Source organism: Lonchura striata, chromosome 5 (genome assembly GCF_050655825.1).
Source record: "Lonchura striata isolate lonStrDom1 chromosome 5, ASM5065582v1, whole genome shotgun sequence".
Classification (NCBI taxonomy): Eukaryota; Metazoa; Chordata; class Aves; order Passeriformes; family Estrildidae; genus Lonchura; species Lonchura striata.
The window spans coordinates 20933044-20959890 of NC_140707.1; the positions used below are offsets into that span (position 1 = coordinate 20933044).

Here is a 26847-nt window from a genome sequence, read left to right on the forward strand (position 1 = left end):
GCTTCACCACCTTCCTGGGGATGAGTTGCCTCCGAGCTGAGGTGGACCATGCACTGGGGGATTTCCTGTGCTGCCAGACCTGGGACACAGGCAATTTATACATTTCTGCCGAATCAGGAATGTCCAGGTGTTTCATGTACAAGGAAATCAGTGTTAGGTGTGTCTGAGCACAGGAACACAAAAGGAGGCGAGACCAGTCTGTCACCGATATCCCGCCATTCAGGGCTGCCCTGGGAAGCTGCTTATGGGCTCTGTAGAACAAGAAGCTCAGGAATGTTTTTCTGTCCTGCAGGGAAGGGCTAGCACCGGCTGCTCCAGTCTGAGGGTTGCACAGGGCTGCGCACGTCACAGCTGGGGCAGGCAGGCAGCTGGGAGAGCTGGGGTGCAGGAGCCGGGGTTACAACCCACGTGCCTCTCGGACATGAGGCAATTTTGGGCTTTGAAACGATTTTTGTGTGTCATGGGCCACAGGCAAGGGCAGCTCAGGGGGCTACTTCCTAAAGAAGCTCTTGGACCACATTTCTCTGTCACAGCACATGGAGCAGTTTCCCTGAGACTCACCAGCACCCTGAGTGTCATCGCTGGCAGGCAGGGACTGGGGTGTACCCACAAGGATGGGTGCACATCAGGGGCTCCCCGGGCTGCTCCCTGGGTTAGGGGTACGGGGTGGGGAGGGTCTTCGGGCTGCAGGGCAGGGGTACAGGGACACTGGGAGGGGTCCCAGGGGAGCAGGGTGGGGGTTCAGGGACAGTGGGGACCCGGGATGCGGCACAGGGATACGGGGACAGCGGGAGGCGCCGGGTGCAGGATGGGGGTACGGAGAAAGGCGGGACGGGTCCCTCTCCCCCGCGGGTCGCTCGGTGCCGGCGGGGCGGGGCGGGGCGCGGTGACGTGCGCGGTGCCGCCCCCGGCCCGGGGCGCTCGGTGCGGGCGGGGCCGGGCGGAGCGGGCCGGGAGCGGCGCCGCGGGTGCGCGCAGGGCGAGGGGCGGCCCGGCCGTGCGCGGCTCCGGCCCCGGGCGGGGGCGGGCAGAGCCCTGCGCCGCGCCGAGCATGCGAGAGCCGCCGGGGCGGGCGGCAGCGGCGCAGCCAGCCGGGGCCGCGGCCGGGGCGGCGGAGCCATGCTGCTGGCCTCGGCCGTGGTGGTGTGGGAATGGCTGAACGAGCACGGGCGCTGGCGGCCCTACAGCCCGGCCGTCAGCCACCACATCGAGGCGGTGGCCCGCGCCGGGCCGCGGGCGGGCGGCAGCGTGGTGCTGGGCCAGGCCGACAGCCGCCTGGCGCCCTACATCATCGACCTGCAGTCCATGCACCAGTTCCGCCAGGACACCGGTGAGTCGGCCCCGCGGCCCGGCCGTGCTCGGCGCTCCCGCCCGCAGCGGCACCGCGGGAGGCGCGTCCCGGTGTCCCCGCGCCGGGGCCGCGCGGGGCTGCACCGAGCGGCGCTGCCGGGCCCCGCCGAGCCCGGCCCCGCACCGCCCTGAGCGATGCCAGCTCGCCCGTGTCCTCCCACCGGATCCCCAGGTCCTCGCCCTGCCCGGTCCTGCCCGCGCATCCCTGGTCCCCCCGGGGTCGTGCTGCCCGCCCCGGGCCCTGTTGCACCCACCCCATCCTCAGGAGAGCCCGTCTGCTGCACGCCCTGCCCGGGGCCGTGCCCGGCTCCCTCTGTGCTGGATCTGAGCCGCCATCGACCTAGAGCTGAATGGCACTTGGGTGACGGATCCTGCCCTGGGGGATGGCGGCCCCAGCGCAGGGACACGAGCAGGTGGAGGGATGCTCAGGGAGGGCACGGGCGGGCGGGTGGGTCCCCAGCGTGATGGGGCTGTCTGTCCCCCACCTCCCGGGGTTGTCTGGGATGTGGGGCACAAGCACCCATGGCAGGGCATTAGCGTGGGGGGTTGTGACCCCCAACACCCCCGTGATGGCCAGTGTGCTTTGTCCCTGGGGTGCAGCAGAGTGCCAGACACCCTCCTTTGTCCCTCTTTCCCCAACAGCCCTGGGGACTGGCGGCGACCCTCCCCTGCCCGCGGGTGTGGGGACAAGGGACCTCTGCGAGCAGGGTGGCTGGAGGCCAGCTTCTGGGGGCTATTGTTGCTCAGGGTGGAGGACTGAAAGGGAGATTGTTCTGTCTCTCCCTGGGTTGCTGGGGATGTTGGTATTTTGGGTCATTAAACAGCTCTGATTTGGGGGGGTCGCGACCCTGGCAGGCCCTGAATAGCTATTGTTCCCTTTCTTCCCCTGTTGAATGGGAGGCCGGCTGGCGGCGAGGGGCTGGGGGAACGCACAGCATTCCCACACTGCTGCCTGGGGACCGCCAGATGCCGCATGCTGCCGCCAGATCAGGATAAATCACTGCCCCGCTCCCCTCGGCTTTTCTGCCCCGGGTGCCCCTTGACAGGACAGGGCGGGTGGCTCGGCTCGGCTCGGCTTGGCTCGGGTGTAGCTGCACCCCATGCCCCTTCAGCAGCGTGCTGATAAAACACCTTTTCCTTCTTATCCCACTCGTGTCCCTGAGGGACCTGCGGTGGCGGCTGTTCTCCGCGGAGAGGTGGGGGTGAGAAGGGACTGAAATTCTTGGAGGCTTTGCAGGACACGTGGTGAAAAGCCGAAGCAGCAGACTTGTTATTGCTTCTCTTTGAGTGCTTTCTTGTTCCTCTTGCTGGGCTGAGCCATGGGGATCTGCAGAAGGACCTGGAGGCAGTGGTGCTTGTCCCACCTGTTACCAAACACCTCTGGGCATTAGTGGCACACTCAGGATGGGACCCCTGTACCATGCACACCCAGTCCTGCCCTGCTGTGAGACATCCCAAAGAGGAAGCCTTTCTCCTCATTGTAGGAATTCCCAAAATTTGTGTCCATGCTTTGAATGCATCCTAGTTAATTGGGAGTGGTGGGAAAGGAAACGCCTAGCCAAAATAAAGATGCAGGGCACAAAGCCTTGGTGCTTTGTGCTCTCATCCCACTCCTAATGTTTGCTGATGGGGCAGCAGGAGCTGGGCACAGGGCCCCGCTCAAACGCCTTAAGCTTGGCCTCACAGGGATTTTCCCTGTGAGGAAAATCAGTTGCCACAGTTGGGGTTTTCATCGCGGGCCGGTTTGGCAGCTGCAGATGGTGGGGCTGGCACGAGCCCCACTCCCCTACATGGGTGAGGCCCTGTGTGTGTCACTGCTTGGGGCTCGGAGCTGCCCCTCGAATCTTTTATTCACGTGTTCCAGCCTAGAGCTGGGAGGGAGACAGGCACTGCAGGACTTGGGTGCCCTTATGCCTGGTTTCATCAGGCTCCCCCGGGAGGTCCCTGGGAGCAGGCTGGAGCAGCCAGGCTTGTGGTTCTGTGTTTCCCCATCAGGGCTGAGTGGCTCCATACTTGGCCTGTGGGCCAGTGGGAATGAAATCTGCCCTTCCCTTCAGCCCAGTTGCACTGGGGGTGCATCCCCAGGCTGTGGGATGCCCCTGCCCTCTGGGGAAACCGAGGCACACCAGTCCCCTGACAGGGCGGGGACAGCAGCGTGCTGTCCCCGCGTGGAATGGCTCCGGTGGGACAGGTCGGGGTGGTTTTGCTGCCTGCCCACGGGTGGGTGCTGGCGCCAGGGTCTGACGGCATCTGTCGCCCTCCCTCAGGCACCATCCGGCCTGTCCGGCGCAGCTACTACGACCCGTCCTCGGCGCCGGGCAAGGGAGTCGTCTGGGAGTGGGAGAATGACAGCGGGACGTGGACGCCCTACGACATGGACGTGGGCATCACCATCCAGCGCGCCTACGAGAAGCAGCACCCCTGGGTGGACCTGAGCGCCATCGGCTTCTGCTACGTCATCGACTTCGCCACCATGGGCCAGATCAACCGGCAGACCCAGCGCAAGCGCCGCGTCCGCCGCCGCCTCGACATGGTCTACCCGCTGGTGTCGGGCACCCTGCCCAAGTCGCAGTCGTGGCCGGCCAGCCCCGGGGCGGCGGTGGCCCCGCCGGTGCCCGCCTGCACGTGTCCCCAGTGCCTCCTGGTCATGAGCGTCAAAGCCGCCGCCGGCGGCCCCGGCACCTCCACCCTGCAGCCCCGCAAAGCCGCCCCCGCGCCCCCGGCCGCCCCCAGGCCCGCGCTGCCCGCGGCAGGGCCGAAGGCGCCGGACAGCGTGGCTGCGGCACGCGGCTCGCTGAAGCCGCTGGCGGCGCAGGGGGGCCGGCGGCAGGCGGCCAGCACGCCCGCCCTGAGCTCGGCCGGCGCCTCTGGCAGCCCCCCCGGCGTGGGCAGCGGCAAAGGCACCCGGCCCAGCCTCGGCACCCTGAACCGCAGCCACCTGCAGCGCCTGGCCATCGCCCAGTCCCGCGTGCTCATCGCCTCCGGGTGAGTCCCACAGGGCGCCTGGCTGGAGAAAGGGACAGCACAGACTCTTCCCCCTCCCCGGGGCACTGCAGGGGTCTGTCACCTCTGAGCGTGGTGGGAGACACCTCGGTGGTCCTCAGCCTCCCGTGGAGGGAGGTGGGTTCTGCTGGGCCCCTCGCCTTCCTCACAGGTGCCTGGGGACCGGAGCAGGGATGGGGTGGCTCTTGCATCTCAATGAAGAGGCTGAGGCTGCTCTTTCTCTTGGAGTCAGGGGTTGGGTGGGGGACTGCGAAAGGCCCAAAGAAAAGCCATTCAGGCCCCGTGAGAAGGGGTCCCTCCAGACCCCCACCCTCTAAAGACATTTTTTTGTGATGGGGTGGACGTTTAATGGGCCTGTTTCTCCCCTTTGTCTGGCTCTGCCGTCAGCCTTCTGTCACGGCTTGGCCCCTTTCCTCTCCCTCTCCATCCTCCCCCTTCCCTCTGCTCCTGACCTACCGGGAAACTTTCCCATGGAAGAGAGCCCCAAGGGGAGGGGGGAAAGAGCTGTGGCAGTGACGTGGCCGTAGGAGAAAAGAGGAAAAGAAACAACAGACTGGCCCGGGGAGCTGTGACAAAAAGGGGCCATGAATGGAGATGCAGTCAGGGATTCTAAAGCTCCAGAGAAAAGGCGGTAGTGGGGCAGGGAGGGGCACGTTGCCCCATCGGGGGATTCTCTTTTTCCAGCCAGGGCCTGTGCAGTTGCTCAGGCAACTGTTGTGTAGCCCCTGGGCCCTGTGGGGACGTGGGTGCCTCCTGCCTGTCCTGATGTGGTCTCTGCTGGCTCCCCTCAGGGTCCCCACTGTCCCTGTGAAGAACCTCACTGGCTCCAGCCCCGTCAACCCAGCACTGGCAGGTGAGGATAGGGCTGCAGCGGGTGCTGGTTGCCCCAGCGTGTGGGGATAAACAGCCCCAGTGGGGCAGGTTTTGGGGAGCATCTGGGTCTCAGGGTGTTGCTGGTTTTCCTCAGTGCCATTTGTTACCCCCTTGTGCAGGGATCACGGGGATCCTCATGAGCGCGGCCGGGCTGCCCGTGTGCCTGACCCGGCCCCCCAAGCTGGTGCTGCACCCCCCGCCCGTCAGCAAGAGCGAGATCCAGTCCATCCCTGGCATCTCCCACTCCTGCCGCAAGACCACCAAGAAACAGGCCAAGAAGGGTAAGAGAGACTGTCCCTCCTGCCCTTCCTGGTTCCCCTGTGCGTCCCACCCATTCTGCTGCCCCTGGCAGTGGGTTTCTCCCATCCTTTCTTGCTCTCCCGCAGGTAAAACCCCGGAGGAGGTGCTGAAGAAATACCTGCAGAAAGTGCGGCATCCGCCAGATGAGGTAGGAGCAGCAGGGCTGTGCCAGGGTGTTCCAGGGGGCTTTGCCCTGGGATGAGGGGCTGGGGGACACACGTGATGCCACATGCAGGCATATCCCACCGCCCTGTATGGCTCTGCCCTGTCCCCAAAGAGGGGCTGTGTGTCGTGCCTGCAGGGTGACAGCCCGGCCCAGGGCTGGGTGCCGGTCCCTGGGTGAGGGCAGGGCGGCCCATCAGCAGCCATCCCTCTGATCCCTGCCCTCCCCTCCGGCACAGGACTGCACCATCTGCATGGAGCGGCTCTCTGCCCCCTCTGGCTACAAGGGGCCCCAGCCGGCCGTCAAGCCTGACCTCGTGGGGAAGCTGGTCAAGTGCAGCCACGCGTTCCACCTCCACTGCCTGGTGGCCATGTACAACAACGGCAACAAGGTGAGAGCCTGCGGAGCGGGGACCCCCAGCTCAGCCACCTCTGCTGAGCTCCATGAGCTCTCCATGGGACAGCCTGGCTGCCCCGGAGCATTCCAGAGCTCCCACCCTGACTCGGAGTTTAATTTTTATCAGCAGCAAGCACTTGGGGACTGCTAAATCAGAACTCAGGGTTGTGTGGGTGTGTTTCCCCCCCACTATGCCCAGATTTTTGTGCTTGTTTTTCTTGCCAGGGTGGACTTTGATCCCTGCATGTTTGAGCAGAGTTACCTGGAATTTGGTTGCCATGCAAGGGTTTTTGTAAATACCCCTCGTGCTTGACATTCCCTGGAAAACGCATTGTTTGGAGATTTTTAATATTTAATATATTTCCCTCTTTGAAAAAACAAAGCAAAACAAGCCACCAATTCAGAGCTAGGCAAAGCAATGAGGGCTGGAAAACTGATGGAGAAGAGAAATGCAGACCTCAGGTTTTTGGTTGAAGTTGGGTAGAGAATTCTCCCCGCCCTATCCCAAGTTCCTGAGAGTTTTTAAAATTAGGTTTTTCCTGATTAAAATGACGTTCAGTTCTGCTCGGGGACTCAGTGCCTGGTGTGGCTTGGTGCTGCAGAGACTGGTTTCACTGTGTCCCCCCTTTCCCACTCTCAGGATGGGAGTCTGCAGTGTCCCACCTGCAAAACCATCTATGGGGTGAAGACAGGGACGCAGCCTCCCGGGAAGATGGAATATCACATCATCCCCCACGCACTGCCCGGCCACGCCGACTGCAAAACCATCCGCATCATCTACAACATCCCCCCGGGGGTGCAGGTGGGTCTGGGGGGGCCATCTGGGGTGTTGGCAGCCCTTGTCACAGCTGTATCAGCCCCAGGTCCCACTGCAGTTTGTGCCTTGACTCTGGAGCTGCTTGTCCACAAGGATGTTGTGGGAAGTCTGGGGTGTATCTGCATGAAAGTGCTGTCCCTGTCTGCTTGGTGGCAGGGGGATGGTGGGCATTAGTGCCCCCCAAGGCTTGGGGAGTTGCCCCTGTGTCCAGAGATTGCATTTGAGCTCCAGAAGGGTTTTCTTTTCCTCTCCACGTTGCAGGGACCAGAGCATCCAAACCCTGGGAAGAGCTTCACGGCCCGTGGCTTCCCCCGGCACTGCTACCTGCCAGACAGCGAGAAGGGCAGGAAGGTGAGCTGGCCGAGGCGTGCCAGGGTGGGAAAAGCAAACATGGCTCAAGCAGGAGAACGTGGGTGGAGGTTTTCTCCACAGCCCATCCAGCAGGCTCTGCAGGTGTCCTGTGACCTTCCCATACAGGCTCAGCAGCCCGGTCCCTGTGTTCTGGCTGGGCCAGGAGGCTGTGCTGGGCTGCTCCAGGAGGCCTTGCCTGCGGGCTGCCCACATTGCCCTGCTTGCTTTGCTGCCTGCCCCATTCCTGGCCTCCACAGGTACTGAAGTTGCTGCTGGTGGCCTGGGACCGGCGCCTGATCTTCGCCATCGGGACCTCGAGCACCACGGGCGAGTCGGACACGGTGATCTGGAACGAGATCCACCACAAGACAGAGTTCGGCTCCAACCTCACTGGCCACGGCTACCCCGACATCAACTACCTGGACAATGTCCTGGCTGAGCTGGCAGCCCAGGGCATCACGGAGGAGAGCCTGGCGCAGGAGAAGGACTGAGACCATGGCGAGGAGGCAAGGAAAGGGTTGCCTGTGCCGGCACCCACCAGGATAAAGCTGCTGGAGATGCCTGCCTGGGGGCTTTTCAGGGCACACCTGGAGCCCCCTGCTCCCAGTGGCAGCCACGCAGTGCCCCAGGCTGGCTGGGAATGCGGGAGAAGGTCCTTTTGGCCATCCCCTTCACTCCTGCAGGGCAGGAACATCCTCACACACGGCTGTGGGGCTTCAGGCTGGCTCGGCCACCCCTCTGGATGGTGTCCTTTCCTCACTGCCACTGTGCTGAGGGCTTAGGGGGTGCCAGACTCCCCTCTCTCCTCATCTGTGCCAGTCCCAGCCTGACCCAACACCCCTGCCACCCACCTGGGGCTGGCATCTGGCTTGGGGTGGGAGCTGGGGCCACGGGAGTCCCCCTTGCTCTGCCTCGTCCCTCTGACGTTTGTTTGTTCGTTCGTTCTGTCCGGTACCTCCCCACTGGTCTCCTGTGTCTGTGGAGGTTGGGGGACCCTGGGCTGCCTCAGCTCCCCGTGGCCCTGCCCCCTGCTCCTCTTGGCTGTGTCCGAGCTGTGCCCTGCAGGGTCCCCGAGTCCGGGCTGCCCCTGCCTCTGCATGCCAGGGAGGGGCTGGTGGGCGGTAGGAGGTGTGTGGGGGGACAGTGACATCCCACCCCCCACAGTGGGTTCCTTGAACTGTTCGTATGGGGGCGTCCCCACGTTGGAATTTCTATATACCTCGTGTTTTGGGGTTTTGTCGTATATATGTACATATAGGGGGGGCATCTGGGGAGGCAGCCTGGGAGAACGTGGTGCTGCAGCTGAGCTGGGGCTGGGCACAGTGGTGCTTGGGGTTGGGACAGGGGCTCTGGGGCCCCCCACCCCGACAGGGCTCTGCCCCACGGGAGGGTTGTCACTTGTGGGTCCCCATGGGGCCAGGTGCAGGTGGGGTAAGAAGTGTCCCCCTTCCTGCCCCCGGAGAGGCCTTGGGGAGGTCTGGAGGGGAAGGTGGTTGTTGAGGGGTTGGCATGGGCTGGGCCAGGAGGGTGGTGTGGGTAGGAGAGTGTGGGTGATGGGGGTGGGGGAAGTGTGTTCCAAGGCTCTGGGGGTCCATGTCATCCCCCAGGGGTGACTGGGCCTTGGAGAGCCCTGGGCTGGTGGAAGGTGTCCCTGCCCAGGGCGGGGATTAGGAATGAGAGAGTCTGTGGGGTCCCTTCCATCCCAAACCAGGGGTTCGTGGGGCCTCTCAGAGCCACCTGTGCCGGGTGCTGGGGGTTCCCTGGCCCTCTGTGCTGGTGGGAGGGGGGTCCATCCTGCTGTGCATCGTTCTCTTGTCGTTGCTGTTTTTCCTCTCCGTGGCCTGGAGGGTCCGTCACCCCCGCGGCCACGCCGTGGAGGGGCTGGGGGTCAATAAAGCGGATAGCAGGGGACTCTGGCGGTCCCTGCACGGCCTGGGCTCTCCGTTGTCTTCTGTCAGTCATCTGTGTGGCCAGGCGAGCCAGGGGCGCTGTGGGCAGGGCCAGGCACCCCGAGTCCCCCTGACGTCCCTTTGCACCGATCTGTGCCCAGCCGCCCTCAGCGTGGGTTGCTATCTTCTACCTCAAGGGAGAAACCCTCTTTCCCCAGGCACACGCCCCTGTTTGGGTGGCTCTCAGCCGTGTGATTTCTCCTCCACTGCCCGCCCTGGGTTTTCCCCAGTGCAGAAAAAGCCTGTCTGGAGCTATGCAAAACCTTCTGGGTGAGAGGGGGGAGGGTCCCCCACCTCCGCGGTGCCAGCCCGATGGCTCTTACTGTGAGTAAGTCTTTCCACAACGTGACTTTTTTTTCTTTTTTTAATGCTCTGTTGACTACACGATGAGTTGCTGGCTGAAATAAAAACTGCTCCGTGCCTCTCTGCATGCGTGTGTATATCTATCCCGATAGATATACATGGAGACAGGGGTTGCAGCTTGCAGCATGCAGGATTTGGGATACAGCCCTCCCCGGGGCCCCTCTGCTCCCTCCTTTTCCCAGGGGTTTGGGGATTTGGGACACAAGGGGAAGGGGGCACTCAGGGCACCGTCCCCTGCTGGTACCCCTCGCCCACGCTCAGCACCGTGCTGTGCTCGGGGCTGGCGGGGGCCGGGCTGTCCCCTGTGCCCAGCTTGCGGTACCCCTTGGCCCTGTAGCGCCGGTGGCCGTACCAGGCTGTCCCCAGGCCGGTGGCCAGCCCAGCCAGCACGGCCACGGTGACTCCAGCCACCTCTCCCCCTGACAGTCCCCGGCCCCTGACCATTTCGGCCACGTGCCGGACCTCCTCCGGCCGTGCCAGCCGCCACACGTGGCTCTGGCCGTCCCTCACCCAGGTGCTGTCCCCGTCCCGCACCAGCAGCGTGTCCACGGCCGGCAGGTTGGCGGGGGGCCGGGTGAAGGGGGGCAGGCGGGCGGGCGGCAGCGAGCCCCCGGTGAGGAGCCCAGCCTGGACGCAGAACTGCACCTGGCAGCTGTCGCTGATGAGTGCCAGGTGCTGGCTGAAGCCCGGGGGACAGCCCTTGGCGTGGGGGTCCTCAGCCGTGCCCCGGTGCTGCCCGGCCAGGGGGTTCCCTGCCTGGCAGCTGAAGAAGCCCCCGAAGGGCACGGCGTACTCGGCCCCCTCCTCGTAATCCTGGCTCACGCACACTCTGAGCTCGCCGAAGAGCTTCAGAGGGAAGTACCCCGAGGGACAGGACTGGGCTCTGGTGATGGGGTTGGTGCCGTGGGTGCTGAACAGCCCCCCAAAGAGGTATCCCGAGTTTGGAGCCACCGGCCCGCTCGCGGCGCACCAGTAGGCGCTGAACTGCGCCCGGGAGAGCCAGAAAACGTCCTGGCACTTGCGGTGGCAGAAGATGCCCAGGGTGCACTCGTTGTGGCACTCCAGGTGGCTGTGCCCCTCCTCCCGCTCCTGCACACCCAGCAGCACCGGGGTGTAGGTGGCGGGGCAGGAGAAGGCCCCAGTGAGGGGGTTCCTCTGCTCCAGCCGTGCGCACAGTGCGCCGGCGTCGGGACCGCCCAGGCCCACGCACTCCTGGAAGACTCCCCCGAAGGTGAAGTTGGCCATGGTGCCCTGACAGGAGCCGTCGTCGGTGTTGGCGTGGAAGTTGAAGTTGGGCGAGGAGGTGTTGGTGCAGCCCGGGATGGTGTTGAAGGTGTAGTAGCGGCGGATGGCGAGCTCCACGCACCGGGCCACCCTCCGCACCGTGGGCACTGGCAGCTCCGGCACCGTGCTGGGCTTGATGAAGAAATACAGGGGCAGCCCCGAGCGGTCCAGGGCCACCAGCTGGTTTTGAATCCTCTCCTGCCACGTCTTCAGGGTGATGCCTGGGTAAAAGGGGGTCCCACCGATGCTCTCCACCCTGGAGCTGGTGCGGTTGTCCAGGTACTGCTTGGTGACGCCTGAGCCGACCTCCAGGGATTCCTTGGTTCCCACGTTGACGATGTTGTGGAAGGCCACGCCGGCCGAGGCGGTGACACTGTTCCGTGCGGCCCAGCTGTCCTTCAGGAAGGTGGCCTTGATCTGGTCCTCCTGCACCAAGGTGGCTCCTGCATCCACGGAGGTGATGGTGTGGGTGCCGTAGTTGAGCACCAGCACCTCGGCCAGAAAATCGGCCATCTGGGTCTGGTTGTTCTCCAGGTGGCTGGCGATGGTCAGCAGCTGCTGCTTGAAGGTCTTGTCCAGGGCTGCCTCGGGGTCGATCTTGGCAGTGTAAACCAGATTCCTGACTTGCACCCGGGTAGTGACAGCCTTGTCTCTCACCTGCTGGGTCTTGGTGCGGTGGAAGTCGCTGGAGAATTTGCCGTTGATGGCGGAGAAGAGGGACAGCTCCAGGTTGATGGAGGCAGAGGTGATGCTCTGGTAATCCTTCCAGGACTCGATGATCTCGGAGTTGATGTCCAGGTTGCTCTGCTTGCGGGGGATAGTGAAGATCTCGTCTGGGATGAGGTAAGATCCATCTTCTGTGGTCTTGCACTGTGAGTAGCCCAGGTTGAAGACTCTGCCCATATCCAAATTCCTGAGGTTATCCCAGCCCCCTCCCGGCAGAACTTCCAGACGTGGGAGCTTCAAGGTCTTGCTGCACACCCCAAACCCCGAAGAGGACAAAAGTTCCTGGGACTGCTCAGCCCCTGTCACCCATGCCAGCAGTGCCCAGGTGAGCAAGGCCCCCCAGAGCCCCCAGCCCATGGCCGAGCCGGTGCTGGGCCCTCACCAGTCGGAGCGGAGGGACCGGAGTGGGGAAAATGAACTGGCAGAAGGAATTGACAAAAGGGAAAGGAGAAGTGAGAACTGAGGCACGTGAGAAATGACAGAGTAGAAACGGAGACCAGGGGGTGGGGAGCAGGAAGGTGTCTGTCCCTCCCTCTGCCCCACCCAGGGGCTCTCTGCAGCCTCCTCCTCCTCCTCCTCCTCCTCCTCCTCTGCAGCCACTCCTGTCCTTCCCCCAGGGTCTGCAGTGTCACCAGCCGGGACAGCACCTCCTGCTTGGGAATGCTGACCCCAGGTGCTGAGGGTACTGATCCAGCTCTGCCCAGCTGGTGCCTGGCTGGGCTTCGGGCTCAGCAGCACAGGGCAGATGCTGCAAGTTTTGGGGAATAAAGAGTTAGGGAAGTTTCTGCTGTGAAAATGGTGAGTCTTTCCATATAGAGAGATTCACTTCCCCTGGTTTTGCTCCTGAGTTCCTCTTTGCGGGACACTTCTGCCTGGGAGGAGGCCGAAGTGACAGCTGTGAAGGAGGCATAGGGACCATAGGTGCTTGTGTTTTTTGGGCAGGATAATGCCAGGAGTAGGGGTGAAAGGATAACAGGAACACCACTGGGGATGTTCTTGCTGGCTCCAGCCCCTGGAGTAGCTGGAAAACCCTTGTGCAGGGATTCTTGTCTGCACTAGGATGTGCAAGCTATGTCGTCACTTCACCTAATACTGCGGAAGATGAAACAAGAAAGCCTTATAAATATGATTGCCTGGCAAAAGATTTAGAAAATACAGAGATTGAGATGGTAACAAGTTTTGAGATACCAAACCTTAGTTACTGAACAACTAGAAAACAATAGTATAGCCAGGATGAAAGCAATCCCCCCTTCTGGTTGAACAATGCCCTTACCACAGATAGGTCCAAAGGTCAAAAAGACTATTCTATCTCACTCCCAATGTATGGTTCATCCCACATCTGGAACCCTCCCCTGAAGCATCAGGAGTCTGTGACCCCACTGGCCTAAGGCTTGTTCCAGCCCACCTTGAAGCCCCTGATAAGGAGTCCCTGAGGAGCCAGATCTTGCAACTCCTCCTCTCCTGGAACACCCTCTCCCTCTTGGGATCCTCTCTTATCTCCCCCTACCCCTTGCCTCTCCCTTCCCCCACCCCTAGGGCCTGCCACGTGTCATGTCTGGTGACTCCAAGCAGGGCCTTTCACCCTCTCTAATAAACCAGATATTCCAAGAGCAGCCTTCAGAGATCTCTTGTCTCCATCCATCCAAACCGTCCTGGAGTCCAGAGTCCTCGCAAACTGAAACCTACCCCCGTGCCATGGAGGCAGTGGAATGTAGTTTTTTCCCCTACCACGTTGAGGTGGTGCTCTGAATTAACCTATTCCGCCTAGGGAATGGATCAGACATCTCCTGGAACTGAGGAGTCTTCTGCCTGAAGTGGAGTGGGAACGTGGTGGAGCCAGAGGGGAAAGATGAGAAACCACCCTTGGGGACACTTCCTGTGCCATGGGGCAACTGCCAGACTGTGGGACAGGAGCTGGGGGGAGACTCACAACACTTTGGGGAGCTGTCCTGCCCTTGATTTTTCTCCGTTTTGTGGGGGTATGTCCACATGCTTCTTATGGAAGCACTGAACTGCTGGCGAGGGCACTTGGACTCGTTTTGTGCCTTCTTTGGGGGTGAGGAAAAAGAGAAGTGTGTGAGTCTGAAAGGTGATGGTGTCATTTGGGGCACCCCAATGTCTGTGGTGGGGGAGCCGGTGAGTGGGGAATGGGGGGGGGAACAAGTGGGATCTCTCCAAAAAAGGGAGGTTATAGCTCAAAAATGCCTGAAAATTCATTTGTGTGTTAAACAGTAGAAAGTGTAGAGAGTCTCATTTTTATATATACAAAACCGCTATTTATTTCAAGATAAGTCTGCTGTGTTATAGACAGGATTTCAGACTGTAAGGCATTCTGAATATGGATCCATAGGGCATGAAAATAAAAATACAAGGTTTTATGTATATAAATGAAACATTACAGGGCTTGAAAAAGTTAGACAAGAGTATCTGTATGCAGAACCTAGAAACAGCTCTGCGTACGCGGAGTTCTTTGTCCCTCCCCGCGCTGGAACACCCGAAATCCGGGATCTGGGATTGACTAAAATTGGGATTTATTGGCACCACTAAAACAGCTGCGCATGCGCGCTGGCCGCTACTCCTCAGTGCTGCCGCCTTGTGGGCACACCCGGTACTGCAGCACGAGAGCTCCGAGCGCTGCCCGCGGCTCCGCCGGGACCGGGACATGGAGCTGGAGCGGGACAACCACGGGGACCGGGACATGGAGCTGGAGCGGGACAACCACGGGGACCGGGACATGGAGCTGGAGCGGGACAACCACGGGGAGCAGGCGCGGAGCCGGGAGCGGCAGTGGCGGAGCCCGGGGAGCAGCGGGGCCGGACCGGGGGCACCGGGAGCGGCGGCGCCGGGCTCGGAGGTGAGCGGGGAACGGGGAGAACCCCGAGCGGGCCGGGGAACGGGCAGGAGCGACCGGGGGAAATGGGGGGAAGTCGGTGTCCCGGTGAACGGATCCGAGTAGCAGGGGAGGGCTCGGTGTGCCGGCGGAGGGAAAGCTGGTTAAAGGATAAAGGTGCACAGGGACAAGTGCTGTAAACCTCCTTGGCTTTCCAACAGAGCAAACCTTCCAGTACATCTCTCTGAGAGACTCTGGGATCATAAGGTCTTCCAGGGAAGCAAAACAAGCACAGAGATGAGGGAATAGCTTCCAGTTAATAATGATTTGGTGGGTGTAGGAATGATTCCTGTATGTTTGACGCTCCCCTTTTAAATCCTGGAATAATTTTTAAATGATTCCTTTAACAAATGGTCTAAATTTGAGAATTGAAATTTGAGAGGAAATGGTGCAAAATAAATACATGGAGAGATAACAGAATCCCCAAATGGTTTGAATGGGAAGGGACTTTAAAGATCATTTCATTCCATCCCCTGCCATTCCATCCACAGCCCAGGCTGCTCCAAGCCCCATCCAGGCTGGCCTTGGACACTTCCAGGCATGGAGCAGCCGCGATTTCTCGGGCTTTATGGGCACAGGGGGAAATTTCCAGCAGGAACGGAGTTCTTTGCTCTGTCCAGCCCCAGCAGGGCTGTGGGAGGCAGAGGATGTGGGAACAGGAGCTTTGCCACTGCCTCGGGGCAGTCTCTGCTGTCCCAAAGCGCAGCAGAGCAAACGTTTGTGGTTTCACATCCCGTTCAAAGGAGCTCCGAGCCGGGCACGGGAACGGGGGCGGAGCAGGGCTGGCACCAGGCAGAGGGGTGACATCCAGAGGGTGCCACCAGCCCGTCCCTGCTGCCCAGGCTGGGGATGAGCAGGCTGGTGACTGTCCCTGTGCTGGCTCTGCAGGATGAGGAAGCCAACCCTGCCGAGGAGGAAGAGGAGGATGGAGACAGCGGCTTCTGTGTCCCCCCTTGGCTCATCTGTCCAGTCCATGGGCTGGGCTTCCTTGTTTCCTCTTTATCCAGGCTCTGGATGAAATCCTTACTTTCCCAAGGGAGTGGAAAGGCAGCAGGATGTGAACCCCAGAGGTGGTGCTTTAGGAAAGCCCCTCCAGCCTGGGAAGGAGCTTTTGGCTCTGGACACATTCCCAGTCCCCAGCAGCAGCAGGACCTGTGCTGTTCCCAGCAGGTGAGGCAGAGGTGCCTTTCCTTCCTCCCTTCCCTGCTGTACTTTGGCTTTTTGAGGGGTCTCTGGGAGTCTGAGGGAGAGATTCTTTGTCATTCCAGGGCAGAATTAGCCCTGGTCCCACTAAAAGCAGGAGGAATAATTAATTTTGTCTTTGATTTTGTATACAGATTTTGTGTTTTCTCTCTGTTGCTGTCACCGTGTGATGAAGCAGTAGCTCCCAACCTTTTCTGTGCTGCTCTCAGCTTTGTTTGTAGCTGGTAAACAAGAAACAGTAATATGCTTCCCTGTGGTAATTGGATTAAGGACAAGGCCTCCCTCTTTGTTTAATATTTCTGAGAAAAGCTGCCAAGGATTAAAGCAAGAGCTTCCCCTGGTGAAATCCTGCCCAGTCCCACGCTGGCTTTGCACACACACAAGGCTCAATCCCTGCTGGAATCCCAGTCACAGCCCCCAGATCAATGTGCAGTTTAAGGTCTCACAGCCTGACCAGGACAATCTCTTTCCTCTGAACATGGAAAATCAGTTTTTCATTGTTACAGCACCAGCTCAAGGTAATTATGAAGTGGTGTAATGGTTTTTAAGTTGTGCACATGGAGGAAATTCACTGCAGCAGCCAACACTGCTCTGCCTTCACGGGCAACCCTGTGGGTTTGGGATCTTGAATTGTGGGTGTGAAATCTCCTCACAGAATCCTCTGAGGCTGAAACAAAGACAAGGAACCTTCTGAGATGGAAAGAGCCAGAGCAAGTTGTTGTGGGAAAGGAAAATTAAAGATGGTAAGTGCTAAAACCTTTGTTCTTCCCTTCTCCTGAGTTCTGTACTTGGGAATGGGTCCGTTCTGGAAATTTCCTGGAGACATTGGAGAATGATTCCTGGGCTGCTGAAAAGTGGGAAAATCCCACTGGCAATTGCAGCCCCTGAGGGAGGGCAAAAAGAGCAGGACCTCAGTCTGTGAGTGTGTGGGAAATAAGGGAGGGACAAATGTATGGATCATCCTGTGCCTCAGGGCATCAGGAAAAGCCCTTGACAAAAAACCTGAAGTGCTGTTCCACAGGGAGCCTCTGCACAGGCCCTGGGAACTGGGCTCATCCCAGCTTCCCTTCCAGAACAGGAGGAACACCCCACAGTGCTGTTTGAGACATTCCTGCCTGGAACTGGGGCCGACTGGGCACTTTCTTGTTTTCCTGTAGGATGTGGGCCATGACATGAATTGGCTCCAACAGGGCCCAAGATCCCTGTGGGGTCTGTGGCAGGGACAACTCCCAGAGCTGGACAGGGAAGGGAACCTTCACCCACACTCCCAAAAGCTGAGAAAGAAAAACACCTGCCTGCAGCTGGCTGCAGCTCCTGGAGCTCTGGGGATTCTGGCACACTCAGGGACATGGGATGATGCCACAATCATTCAAACCTTGGGAATAATGGAATTAATACCACCCCATGAGCCTGTTCCAGGCAGGCTCCTGCCCATCAGCCACTGGCTGCAGATGGCTGGAGTGGAAGTGGAATTGATGGAGGCATCCAGGAAATGCTGATTGTTTTTTTCTCACTTTGGCAATCTGGTCAGGAAAAATACGAATTGACCTCTTCCAGCAGCGAAACATTTAAGCAAGAGGTGCTGAAAAGAATTGGAGTTTCTGATTTTAAGTCTCCAACTTAAAATTGTCTTTGGATTGCCACTGGTCCAAGTTTCATGGACTGGTCACTGTGGCCAGGAGTGTCCAATCCTGCTGGGAATGCACTGGACCAGGATGTCATTTTCACTTTATACAGGTAAAGACCCTCTGGGTGACCCCTAGTGACTGGAAGGACCAGACTGGGCTCCCATGGCACTAATTCCAGGTGTTCTGTTTTTGGGAATAGCACGGGAGCCTTTCCCTTACCCAGAGGAGCAGCCAGTGCCTTCTTTAGTCCATAAATCCCCAGGATGGACCACAGAGAAAATAACAGGAATGTGGAAATCCCCCACACAGGGAGTTTGTGGTGCTCTGGATTACATTTTGGATTTAAAATGTTAAAGATGGGGTGTGGAATGGCTTCTTTTTATTGTCATTGTTGTCACTGCTCTTGTTGCTATCACTGTTATCCACAGTTATCACTGCTATCACTGTCAGCAATATTAAAATATTGTATTTGTCTTGGTTTCTGTTATTAAACTGTTCTGATCTCACCCCCTGAGCTGGATTTTTGTCTCTGGTCTCTTCCCCATCCCACGGGGGCGGGGGGTGAGGGAGCTGCTGGTGGTGCCCAGCTGTGTCTGCCCATGGCCCGGGGCACTCCTGGAGCCTCCGAAGATGATGGACTGGAGCAGTTTTGGGGCTCACAGGGACACCCAGTGCTGTATTTGGGCTCAAAACTGGGCTCATTTGACCAAGTACAGAAATAGACATGGGGGGCTTGAAACCAGGGTGCCTCAGACAGCATTTGGGATCTCAGAGAGACCAAATTCTACATTTTAGAGGCCTGAAGCAGAGACCATGTCCTGTGTTCGGGAGGTCTTTAAACGGGTCAGTCAGCCAGAGTTTGGGCTCAGCAAAGAAGCGGAAGCGCCGCGTTCTGCTGGGCTTGACAGAGGCCGCGTGTTGGTGCTCCGGGAGGGCTCTTTCGGCCAGGGCGAGCCCGTGTCCGTGACCCCGAGCCCCGCCTTAGGCACGGCCCGAGCCGGGCTGCCCCGGCCGCACCGAGAGCTCCGCAGCGGCGGCGGAGCCCCGGGGCCGCGCTCGGGGCTCGGCGCGGAGCCCGGCCCGGGATCCCGGGGGCTGCCCGGGCCCGGCCCGGTTCCGGGGCAGCCCCGGGCCCGCCTCAGCGCTGCGGGGCCGGGACGCGCAGCCCGCCCGGCGGGGGAGCGGCGGCACCGCGCGGGGCCCCGGAGGCAGCGGCGGGACGCGGAGCCGCGGGCCCGCTCCCGGCGCCGCCCGCAGCCCCGGCCCGGCCCGGCTGAGAGCGGCGGGGCCGGGAGCGATGGTCCCGCCCCGGCCCGGGCAGGGCGGGCCCGGCTCAGGTGCGCGGGGCGGGGCCGGGCGATTTAATGCCCGGAAAGCGGCACCGGCGGCATTTGCTCTCTCGGAGGAGGAGGGGTTGGCGCTCGGCCGAGCTCTCCCGGCGTGGCTCAGGAGAGCCTCCTCTCGTCCTTTCTTCGCCCTCTTTATCCTGCCCTTATCCTCCCCCTTCTTCCCCCCCTTATCCCCTCTTTTCTACCTCTCCAGCTTCTTTCTCTCTCCCCCCATTCCCCATCTCCCTCCCAGCCCCCCGCCCTCTCCTCTCTCCCCAGCCTCCCCTGGCCTCTCTCCCTGCACATCCCGGACCGCCCCTCGTCCTTTCGCCTCTCTCCTACCCTCTCCCCAGCCCGCCTCCCCTCTCTTGCCCTTGTACCCCTCCTCTGCCCATCATCCCTCTCCCCACCCGGCCTTTCCCTTTCCTCCTCCTTCTCCCCCAAACCCCCCCAACCCCTTTCCATACCCCCCCTCATCCCTCCCTGTCCCCCATCCCTTTTTCCCCCGCAGCCGCGGGGCTCGGGGCGCCCAGAATAAAGCCCGGCGGGCCGGAGCCCGGCGCCCCCGCTGTCCCCGGAGCCCCACCCGGGGCCGGGCCCGCTCGCCGGGTCCCCCAGTGCGGTTCTCAAGAGCCGCCGGCACTCCGGCTTTGCCCCCATCGCAGTGGGGGATCCCCGGCGGCGTCGGGGCTGGGGGTCAGGGGGGGCGCCGTCCTCAGGAGGGGGTCCCGGGTGGGCAGGGCCCCCTCCGGAGAAAGGGGTCCGGAGGGGGGACACTCCCCGTCCAGTTTTCCTCCCAAATTCTACCTAATGTTGACTTCTGATCACCTAATTTCTACCTCAATATGTTCATTCTCTGCCCTACAGATCTTCCCACGTTTCACCCCCAAAATTTCCTTGCATACTCCCAGTGATTGCTTCAGTTTGTCAGTATTCACACTCTCCCTTGAGATAATCTCAAGTTTTACCCGGAAAATCTTCCTTACCTGTCCACAATTTATTGCCTTGTTTTTACCCAAAAATATTATTTCTCAACCCTTAGATTATTTCAGGTTTTGCCCCCCAAAATTCCCCTACCTGTCCACTACTGATTCCCTCATTTTTCCTTTAAGTAAAATTTACTTTTTACCATGGAGCTTTTGTCAAGATTTACCCCCAAAATTTTCCATGTGTACCTAATTTTTACTTCAAAATGTTTGCTCCACAAATTATTCCATAAAATTTTTACCCTAAAGTTTCCCCATCTGCTCAAAACTGATTCCCTCATGTTACCTCAGTATGTTCATGCTCTCCCCTAGAGATTAGCTTGGATTTAGGCCCCAAATTTGCCCTACATGCTCAGTACTCATCACCTCATTTTTCCCTCAAAGTGTTCATTTACTCTTGAGATTTTGTCAAGTTTTGTCTCCAAATTTTCCCTTGTTTGCTATTGAGTACCTCATTTTTACTCCAATATATTCATTGTCCCCTACAGATTACATTGAGTTTTACCCCCAAAATTTTCCTTCCTGTACAATATTAACTCTTTTCTACTCCACAAATCTGATTCTCTCCCCCAAACATCACCTCAGCTTTTCCCTCAAAAATACCACCTTGCTCCCCTCGACATCCCCTCACATTTTCCTACATAAACAGTTCAGTGTCCCCTCTCAACTGCCCCAGGTTTTCAGCTAAAAATGTCACCTCTGTCCCCTCTGAGTTATCCCAGTTTTTTCCAGTTAGGAGCTGCAAGGAATTCAAGCAGGCAAATGACAGCAGGGAACAGCTGTGAATTCAAAGGCAGAGAGAAGATCTACCAGCAAAGGGGGAAGGTTTCAGAAAACATTTCTGTAACTAATAACTAATAATTATTAATTCCCCAGTGAGAAGAACACAAACTCACAACCATTAAGACCTGGCATTTGCCTGCAGTGAGAGCTCAGCACACATCCAGAGGCAATTCCAGCATCTGAAAGAAATAAAGGAAGAAGAAAAAGGTGATTTTGTCTCTTTCAAAGTTATTTCAAGTTCTCAGACCCAAACCAACCTTTGCCCTTGATTTTGGCTGGGTGAATCCTGAGCAGTGGGCACAGGTCCTGTCATTCCTGCTGATGGGAGTGATGCTTTCTGAGGGAAATCAGCTGATTTCCACAGTTCACTGCCTGATCTGCACAGGGGAAAACCTCTTCCATGAAGGGATTTTGCTCCATCTAATCCCAGCTGCCCAGGCTGTTCCATGTGGATGTTGCCAGGCTGGGCAGCACAGGCAGGTGCAGCTCTCAGCTCTCTCTGCTCCAAACACAGCTCTGGGCTCCTCTGCAAACTCCTCTGCTGTGAGGTTTTCTCCAGGAGAGCTCAAGGAATGGCTCAATGGCAGATTAAGTTATCAGAGAGGGAAGTAAAGGATAAATATTCCTGTAAGAGCCTTTGGGATCTGCTGGACTCAATTGGGAAGGGGACATTCATTCCCTGCAGTGCAAATGCACAACAACCTCCAACACAAAGCAAACACTGTCAGGTGGGCTCTGAAAGCACCACTTGGACAAACCTCATTGTCATTCTTCCTCTCAGGGACTGTTCCAATCAACCTCTGCAGCTGACAAGCCCAAAAGCTCTGGAGTCTGTCTGCTCTGGAACACAAGGATACCCCCAGGGATGAGGCACATTCCCAGCAAAGCTCCCAGCAGGGCACAGAGGCACCACTGGAACTCCTGTTGGGGCTGGGAAGGGCTGCCAGGAGGACACAGCCCCCAGCTGGGGTGGCAGTGGCAGTGACAGCAGCAAATTCCCACAGGCTGATGGCACAACAGAGGGACAAAGGCCAGCAATGGCCACGGGAGCTGCAGGTTTCATTCTGCTCCCTGTGCTGCCACATACCACAGGAAATCTCCGGGGGGACAGAAACTCCCTGGGTACACCAAGTGCAGCATCTGTGCCCTGATCCTGCTGGAACTCAGCTGTGGGGCCAGCCCCAGGGTAAACACTGCCCTGCCTGCAGCAGCCTCAGGCACTGCCCCTCTCAGCTCCCCTGCCCCGGGGCTGCCACCACATTCCCGACCAGGAGCCAAAGGCCCCTTGGGACAGGGCTCTCTGTGTCTCAGCCTTGGGGACTGCAGGGACCAGGCAAGGACAGCCTGAAACCAGGACAGATCCCTCTGGGGACAGCTGGGGACTCACCCCACACCACAGGCAGGACCAGGGGCCCTCCAGTGCAGACTGGAGCCCGTCGGGTTTGGCTGCTCAAACACCAAAGCTTTGGGCAGAGATGGGATGAGTTAAGTGGTTTTTCCTGTCCTGAAAGAGAGAGAGAGAATGGAAATTAGGTCCACTCTGGAAGTCAAAGGCTCCTGGCTTTCCTACTTCTGTTCTGATTGCCCACTATGGGTTCTATCCATAAAAAATGAGAGGTGACATCAAATAAAAGTGCCCCTCGTCAACATTTTATTCCCTACTATTTTAGTACATAAAAAGGATGCCATTTTTTCTTACTGCATTCTTTGCCTAATTTTAACATAACCATTTTAATTCCAGGCCCCACTTTGGGGGTTCCTGAATCCTTACCCATTGTACTTTGGACAAAGGAAGAGAAGGATCTGTTCCACATGGGGATCATCCAACGGGGAACAGCCCCTGTGCCAACCCCAGCCTGGGCTGAGCACGCCGCCTCACTCCCCCATTCTGGATCCTGGCTCCACTCCAGTCTGAGTTTTTCCCCATTTTCCATGCCTAGAGACAGGAAATTGTCCTGGTCAGGGTGTAAGACCTTAAACTGCACATTGATCTGGGGGCTGTGCTGGGATTCCAGCAGGGAATTCCTGGTGTTACAAATAAAATCCATTCCAGGGAGCAGCACTGACAAGGTTGGGAGCTGCTGCTTCACCACATGGTGTCAGCAACAGAGAGAAAACACAAAATGTGTATGCAAAATCAAAGATAAAATGATTCCTCCTGCTTATAGTGGGACCAGGGCTAATTCTGCCCTGGAATGACAATTTCTCCCCCAGAGACCCCTCAAAAAGCCAAAGTGCAGCAGGGAAGGGAGGAAGGAAAGGCACCTCTGCCTCACCTGCTGGGAACAGCACAGGTCCTGCTGCTGCTGGGGACTGGGAATGTGTCCAGAGCCAAAAGCTCCTTCCCAGGCTGGAGGGGCTTTCCTAAAGCACCACCTCTGGGAGGCAAAGGGCTCTCTGCTACCTCAGGTTTTTTAAACACAGCCTGGCCAGAGCAAGAAAATAGAATCAAACCCTTTGTTCCATTGGCCCCAGTGCCCCAAATTCCCATGGGACAGACAAGTCCCTCTCCCTGGAAGGCAGCATGTCCTACCTGGCCTTGTGCCTTCCCCAGCCTTGGTGGCCGCTGTCTCCATCCTCCTCGGCAGGGTTGGCTTCCTCATCCTGCAGAGCCAGCACAGGGACAGTCACCAGCCTGCTCATCCCCAGCCTGGGCAGCAGGGACGAGCTGGTGGCACCCTCTGGATGTCACCCCTCTGCCTGGTGCCAGCCCTGCTCCGCCCCCGTTCCCGTTCCCGGCTCGGAGCTCCTTTGAACGGGATGTGAAACCACAAACGTTTGCTCTGCGGCGCTTTGGGACAGCAGAGACTGCCCCGAGGCAGTGGTAAAGCTCCTGTTCCCACATCCTCTGCCTCCCACAGCCCTGCTGGGGCTGGACAGAGCAAAGAACTCCTCCGTTCCTGCTGGAAATTTCCCCCTGTGCCCATAAAGCCCGAGAAATCGCGGCTGCTCCATGCCTGGAAGTGTCCAAGGCCAGGCTGGATGGGGCTTGGAGCAGCCTGGGCTGTGGATGGAATGGCAGGGGATGGAATGAAATGATCTTTAAAGTCCCTTCCCATTCAAACCATTTGGGGATTCCGTGATCTCTCCATGTATTTATTTTGCACCATTTCCTCTCAAATTTAAATTCTCAAATTTAGACCATTTGTTAAAGGAATCATTTAAAACTTATTCTAGGAGTTAAAACAGTCAAACATACACGAATCGTTCCTACACCCATCAAATCATTATTAACTGGAAGCTATTCCCTCATCTCTGTGCTTGTTTTGCTTCCCTGGAAGACCTTATGATCCCAAAGTCTATCAGAGAGATGTACTGGAAGGTTTGCTCTGTTGGAAAGCCAAGGAGGTTTACAACACTTGTCCCTCTGTATCTTTATACTTTAACCAGCTTTCCCCTGGAGCAGCATTGTGGGAGAGGTTTGGAATTACTAGAAATCGATCAGGTTCACATTTTTTTCTCACTCTTTTCCAACTACTTCGAAATTCTTGGAACTATCCTCAAGCAAACCCTAGCAAACTACTGTGAAAACATCAATCAGAAGAACATCTTGAAAGGAGAAAACCACATCCAGCAGCAGCCAAAACGTTCCCATTTATGTTCTTACCTGGTCTCCAGGTGCTCCTGCCCAGAGCTCCACACAGCCACTGCCATTCCATGAGGGTGAGGAGGCAGTTTTGGAGGGGTAGAGGGGGAAGAGAGGGGAGTCGGGTTGTGAGGTGGGGTAGGGAGGGGGGCGAAAAGAGGGTGGGGAGGGTCGGGGATGTGCAGGAGGCTGGCAGAGAGGGTGCAGAAGGCTGGCAAAGGGGGAGAGGAAAGGCGTGGGGGAGGGAGAAACTGAGATAAGGGGGACAGGAAGGAGCAGGATAAGGGAAGGAGAAAGAGGGAGGGAACAGCAGTGGGGGGGACCCCACCGGGGGAGCTTGACCCGGCCACACAACCCGCAAGCTCTGAAGGAGCAAATGGCGCAGGAGGCGATTTCGGGGCATTAAATCACCTCGGCCCCGCCCCGCACACCTGCCCGGGCCGGGCGGGACCGTCGCTCCCGGCCCCGCGAGCGGAGCCCCGGCTCCGGGTCCCGCCGCTGTCCCCGGGCGGTGCCGCCGGGCGGGCGGCGGGTCCCAGCCCCGCAGGACCGACGCGGGATTTCCATGAGGACTCAGCAACCAACTCAGGAAAAAAAATAAATTAAATTGCACAAACCACAATGAAATTTAATTGACTTTTTTTTTTTTTTTTTTTTTTTTTTTTTTAAGGAAAAATAATCTCTTTTGGAACTAAGGCTGCTCAATATTTAAGGGGAATCAGGTTAAAACAGGTCTTTTACCTCTGTTTATCACTTTTAAGTTGATAGATGCCAGATCATTCTGCTGTCCTACATACAAAGAGAAAGTTCTCCAGTTCTCCTCCATCCCTTCAAAACCAAACTGAGAAGTATCCTCCACACTCTGGCAACCCATCTGCCAGAAGCATTTTTCCCTCAGAAGCAAAAAAAAGCGAAAGAATGCATTTGCTGTCAGTTCCACTGACAGCAAATGCAATGACACAATGAAATCCATGAGGTTATTCAGTTCTAAATGGGGACAGAATTTGAGCAGAAATTAATTTTCAGACACCTGGGAATTTTTCAGTCTGTTTCTGTTATTTCCTGCCGGTAAAATGTCTATGCTTACTTGATTTTTTCAATTCCCTCCTTGCACCTCCTGGTTTCAATTCAGCTTTAGAGTTTCCCCTGGCAGTTGAGAGGCTTCTTTACTTCTAGAGGCCAAAATGAAGGTGAAGCAGGCTCATGCCATGTCTGTGTTACATCAGGAGAGGGTGCTCAAAGCTGGAAAGCCATGAGGATCTTCTCCCTTGGCATCTGTGCCACTCCCAGCTGTAAAACCTCAAATTCACACTTACCACGGCCACACTGAAACTGCTCTTTCTCCCCATACAGATTTGCTGACCAGCTTTTTATAGCTCTGCATTACTGTTAAAAAAGTATCGTTCTAAGCTGTTACAGAAATAAAAACAGAGCTTGACTGGGGATGGAGTGAAAGAGATTTCTTATATCTACCTGTAGAGTTAAACTTCCAAAAGCACTTGAATGTCTTTGGAGTATAAGGATGAGACCTTCAAGGTATGTAGGTATTTATTTGCCATCAAAAAAAACACTCTAAGCTGATCCAATTTTCTAAAAACATTTATATCAGTACATTTTCCTTTCTTATGCAGATGTTTATAAATGAACACGATTGTTGTACAAGGATGCAAAAACCCTGTCACCCTTCACAGCCTCAGCATACAAACCAACCCATGCAAGCTCACATGGACTTGAATTTAAAACATTAAATTTTCTTCTTGTTCCTTACACATTTTTCTTAATTTCTTCCCAAAAAGACAGGAGTCAAGAACACAGGATCTGGAGGCTTTAACAGGCAATATCTGGAAGCAGCTGAGCTCTGCATGCTGCCAAGTTTTATTATTGTGTGGTGCTTCTCTTCACAACAACCACCACTTCCACAGGCACCATATTTACCAAACATCATCTCCTTTGAAATTAAACACTTGTAACCCTGAAAAACACCAAATCCCGTGGCTGTATGTCCTGATGAGACCTGGGAGAAAACAAAGACTGTTTTGATGGGCCCAGTCCCATTCCAAGAGCATGGGAAGCACACTGGTGAGGGGAAGGAAAGCACCAAGAGCTGAGCACAGATTGCAGTTGTAGGGAGCTCATAAATCAGTGTGCCAGCAGAAATCCAGAGTACACAGCAGCAGAGGGAAGGCAGATAGACAGCAGAGCACTGGCAGGAATGGATCACACACGGCACAGCCACCAAGGAAACGGAGCAGAGGAAAAGCACTCCAGCTTCTCCCCACATCAGCAACCATCCCACGAGCAGCATCAGCACAGGGCAGGCTCAACCCTCAGCCTTGCTGGTGGCCAGAGATTTTTTCCACAGGATTCTGAGAACTCTCTGGCAGTGAGCAGCTGCCAGAGAGTTCTCAGAATCCTGTGGAAAATGCTTATTGAAGATATCCCAAAGCTGATGGAGGGATTCTTTGTATGGCAAACACTGGCTGCATTTCCCACCCTTCATTACCACACTGTAATTCCTGGGCAAACAGCTTTGCTTCAGGAAGTAGGAAAGTTTCCCGTGTCCTGGGCTTGATCTTCAGCACAAACACAGCTCCTGAAGTCCAGGAGGCCAGGCCAGCAATCCTCAGAGAGGAGAGCAGGACTGAGCATGGAAATGCTGGGACAGGGACATGTATGGCCCAAGAGGATGAAAGCCTCAGTGGGAATCACATGTGCTCTGATGTTCCTGCAGATCCCAGCAGTCACTCTTTGGTTTCTTTCTCCAGGAGCAGCACAAATCAGAAGATGAAAATGCACACAGCCATGCTCTCAGCTGGTGGAAACCAGCCTAGCTTTTGGCTGCCAGCTGGGGAAGAGATTGTTTGATGG

General features: G+C 57.5%; 4 protein-coding genes across 7 annotated transcripts; 2 read left to right on the plus strand and 2 right to left on the minus strand.

Moving 5' to 3' along the window:
- Positions 1 to 1016: 1016 nt before the first annotated feature.
- Positions 1017 to 9630, plus strand: DTX4 (deltex E3 ubiquitin ligase 4). The gene is made up of 9 exons (XM_021556024.4): positions 1017 to 1330; positions 3618 to 4335; positions 5145 to 5206; positions 5346 to 5507; positions 5613 to 5674; positions 5928 to 6080; positions 6726 to 6887; positions 7164 to 7253; positions 7511 to 9630. The coding sequence occupies exons 1-9, from the start codon at positions 1120 to 1122 to the stop codon at positions 7742 to 7744; spliced, it is 1854 nt and encodes a 617-aa protein (XP_021411699.3). The 5' UTR covers positions 1017 to 1119; the 3' UTR covers positions 7745 to 9630.
- Positions 9549 to 11932, minus strand: MPEG1 (macrophage expressed 1). The gene has a single exon (XM_021556023.3). The coding sequence runs from the start codon at positions 11930 to 11932 to the stop codon at positions 9785 to 9787; it is 2148 nt and encodes a 715-aa protein (XP_021411698.3). The 3' UTR covers positions 9549 to 9784.
- Positions 11933 to 14044: 2112 nt separating this feature from the next.
- On the plus strand, positions 14045 to 17810 carry LOC110467570 (uncharacterized). 4 transcript variants are annotated; one of them, XM_085580051.1, is made up of 6 exons: positions 14045 to 14429; positions 15354 to 15635; positions 15803 to 16186; positions 16324 to 16411; positions 16826 to 17405; positions 17496 to 17810. In XM_085580051.1, exons 1-3 carry the CDS (start codon positions 14238 to 14240, stop codon positions 15836 to 15838), a joined length of 510 nt encoding a protein of 169 aa, XP_085436177.1. In that variant the 5' UTR covers positions 14045 to 14237; the 3' UTR covers positions 15839 to 16186; positions 16324 to 16411; positions 16826 to 17405; positions 17496 to 17810. The 4 variants fall into 4 exon arrangements, with proteins under 4 accessions (XP_085436177.1, XP_085436176.1, XP_085436174.1 ...); XM_085580050.1 differs by having other exon boundaries at positions 15803 to 16411; positions 17200 to 17405; XM_085580048.1 differs by having other exon boundaries at positions 15803 to 17405.
- Positions 17811 to 20328: 2518 nt separating this feature from the next.
- On the minus strand, positions 20329 to 24371 carry LOC146767268 (uncharacterized). The gene is made up of 5 exons (XM_085580074.1): positions 24001 to 24371; positions 22927 to 22997; positions 22165 to 22329; positions 21781 to 21897; positions 20329 to 20572 (listed from the first exon to the last, which is right to left on the minus strand). Exons 1-5 carry the CDS (start codon positions 24045 to 24047, stop codon positions 20475 to 20477), a joined length of 498 nt encoding a protein of 165 aa, XP_085436200.1. The 5' UTR covers positions 24048 to 24371; the 3' UTR covers positions 20329 to 20474.
- Positions 24372 to 26847: the final 2476 nt, after the last annotated feature.

Bases quoted from the DNA above. Each gene is read 5' to 3' on its own strand.
- DTX4 (XM_021556024.4), top strand. From the start codon at position 1,120: ATGCTGCTGGCCTCGGCCGTGGTGGTGTGGGAATGGCTGAACGAGCAC. The intron at 1,331-3,617 runs GTGAGTCGGCCC...GCCCTCCCTCAG, and splicing joins CCAGTTCCGCCAGGACACCG to GCACCATCCGGCCTGTCCGG. The intron at 5,508-5,612 runs GTAAGAGAGACT...GCTCTCCCGCAG, and splicing joins CAAGAAACAGGCCAAGAAGG to GTAAAACCCCGGAGGAGGTG.
- LOC110467570 (XM_085580048.1), top strand. From the start codon at position 14,238: ATGGAGCTGGAGCGGGACAACCACGGGGACCGGGACATGGAGCTGGAG. The intron at 14,430-15,353 runs GTGAGCGGGGAA...CTGGCTCTGCAG, and splicing joins CGGCGGCGCCGGGCTCGGAG to GATGAGGAAGCCAACCCTGC. The intron at 15,636-15,802 runs GTGAGGCAGAGG...TTTTGTATACAG, and splicing joins ACCTGTGCTGTTCCCAGCAG to ATTTTGTGTTTTCTCTCTGT.
- LOC146767268 (XM_085580074.1), bottom strand. From the start codon at position 24,047: ATGGCAGTGGCTGTGTGGAGCTCTGGGCAGGAGCACCTGGAGACCAG. The intron at 21,898-22,164 runs GTAAGGATTCAG...TCTCTCTTTCAG, and splicing joins CTTTGTCCAAAGTACAATGG to GACAGGAAAAACCACTTAAC. The intron at 20,573-21,780 runs GTGAGTCCCCAG...TATTTCTTTCAG, and splicing joins GGTCCTGCCTGTGGTGTGGG to ATGCTGGAATTGCCTCTGGA.
- MPEG1 (XM_021556023.3), bottom strand. From the start codon at position 11,932: ATGGGCTGGGGGCTCTGGGGGGCCTTGCTCACCTGGGCACTGCTGGCA.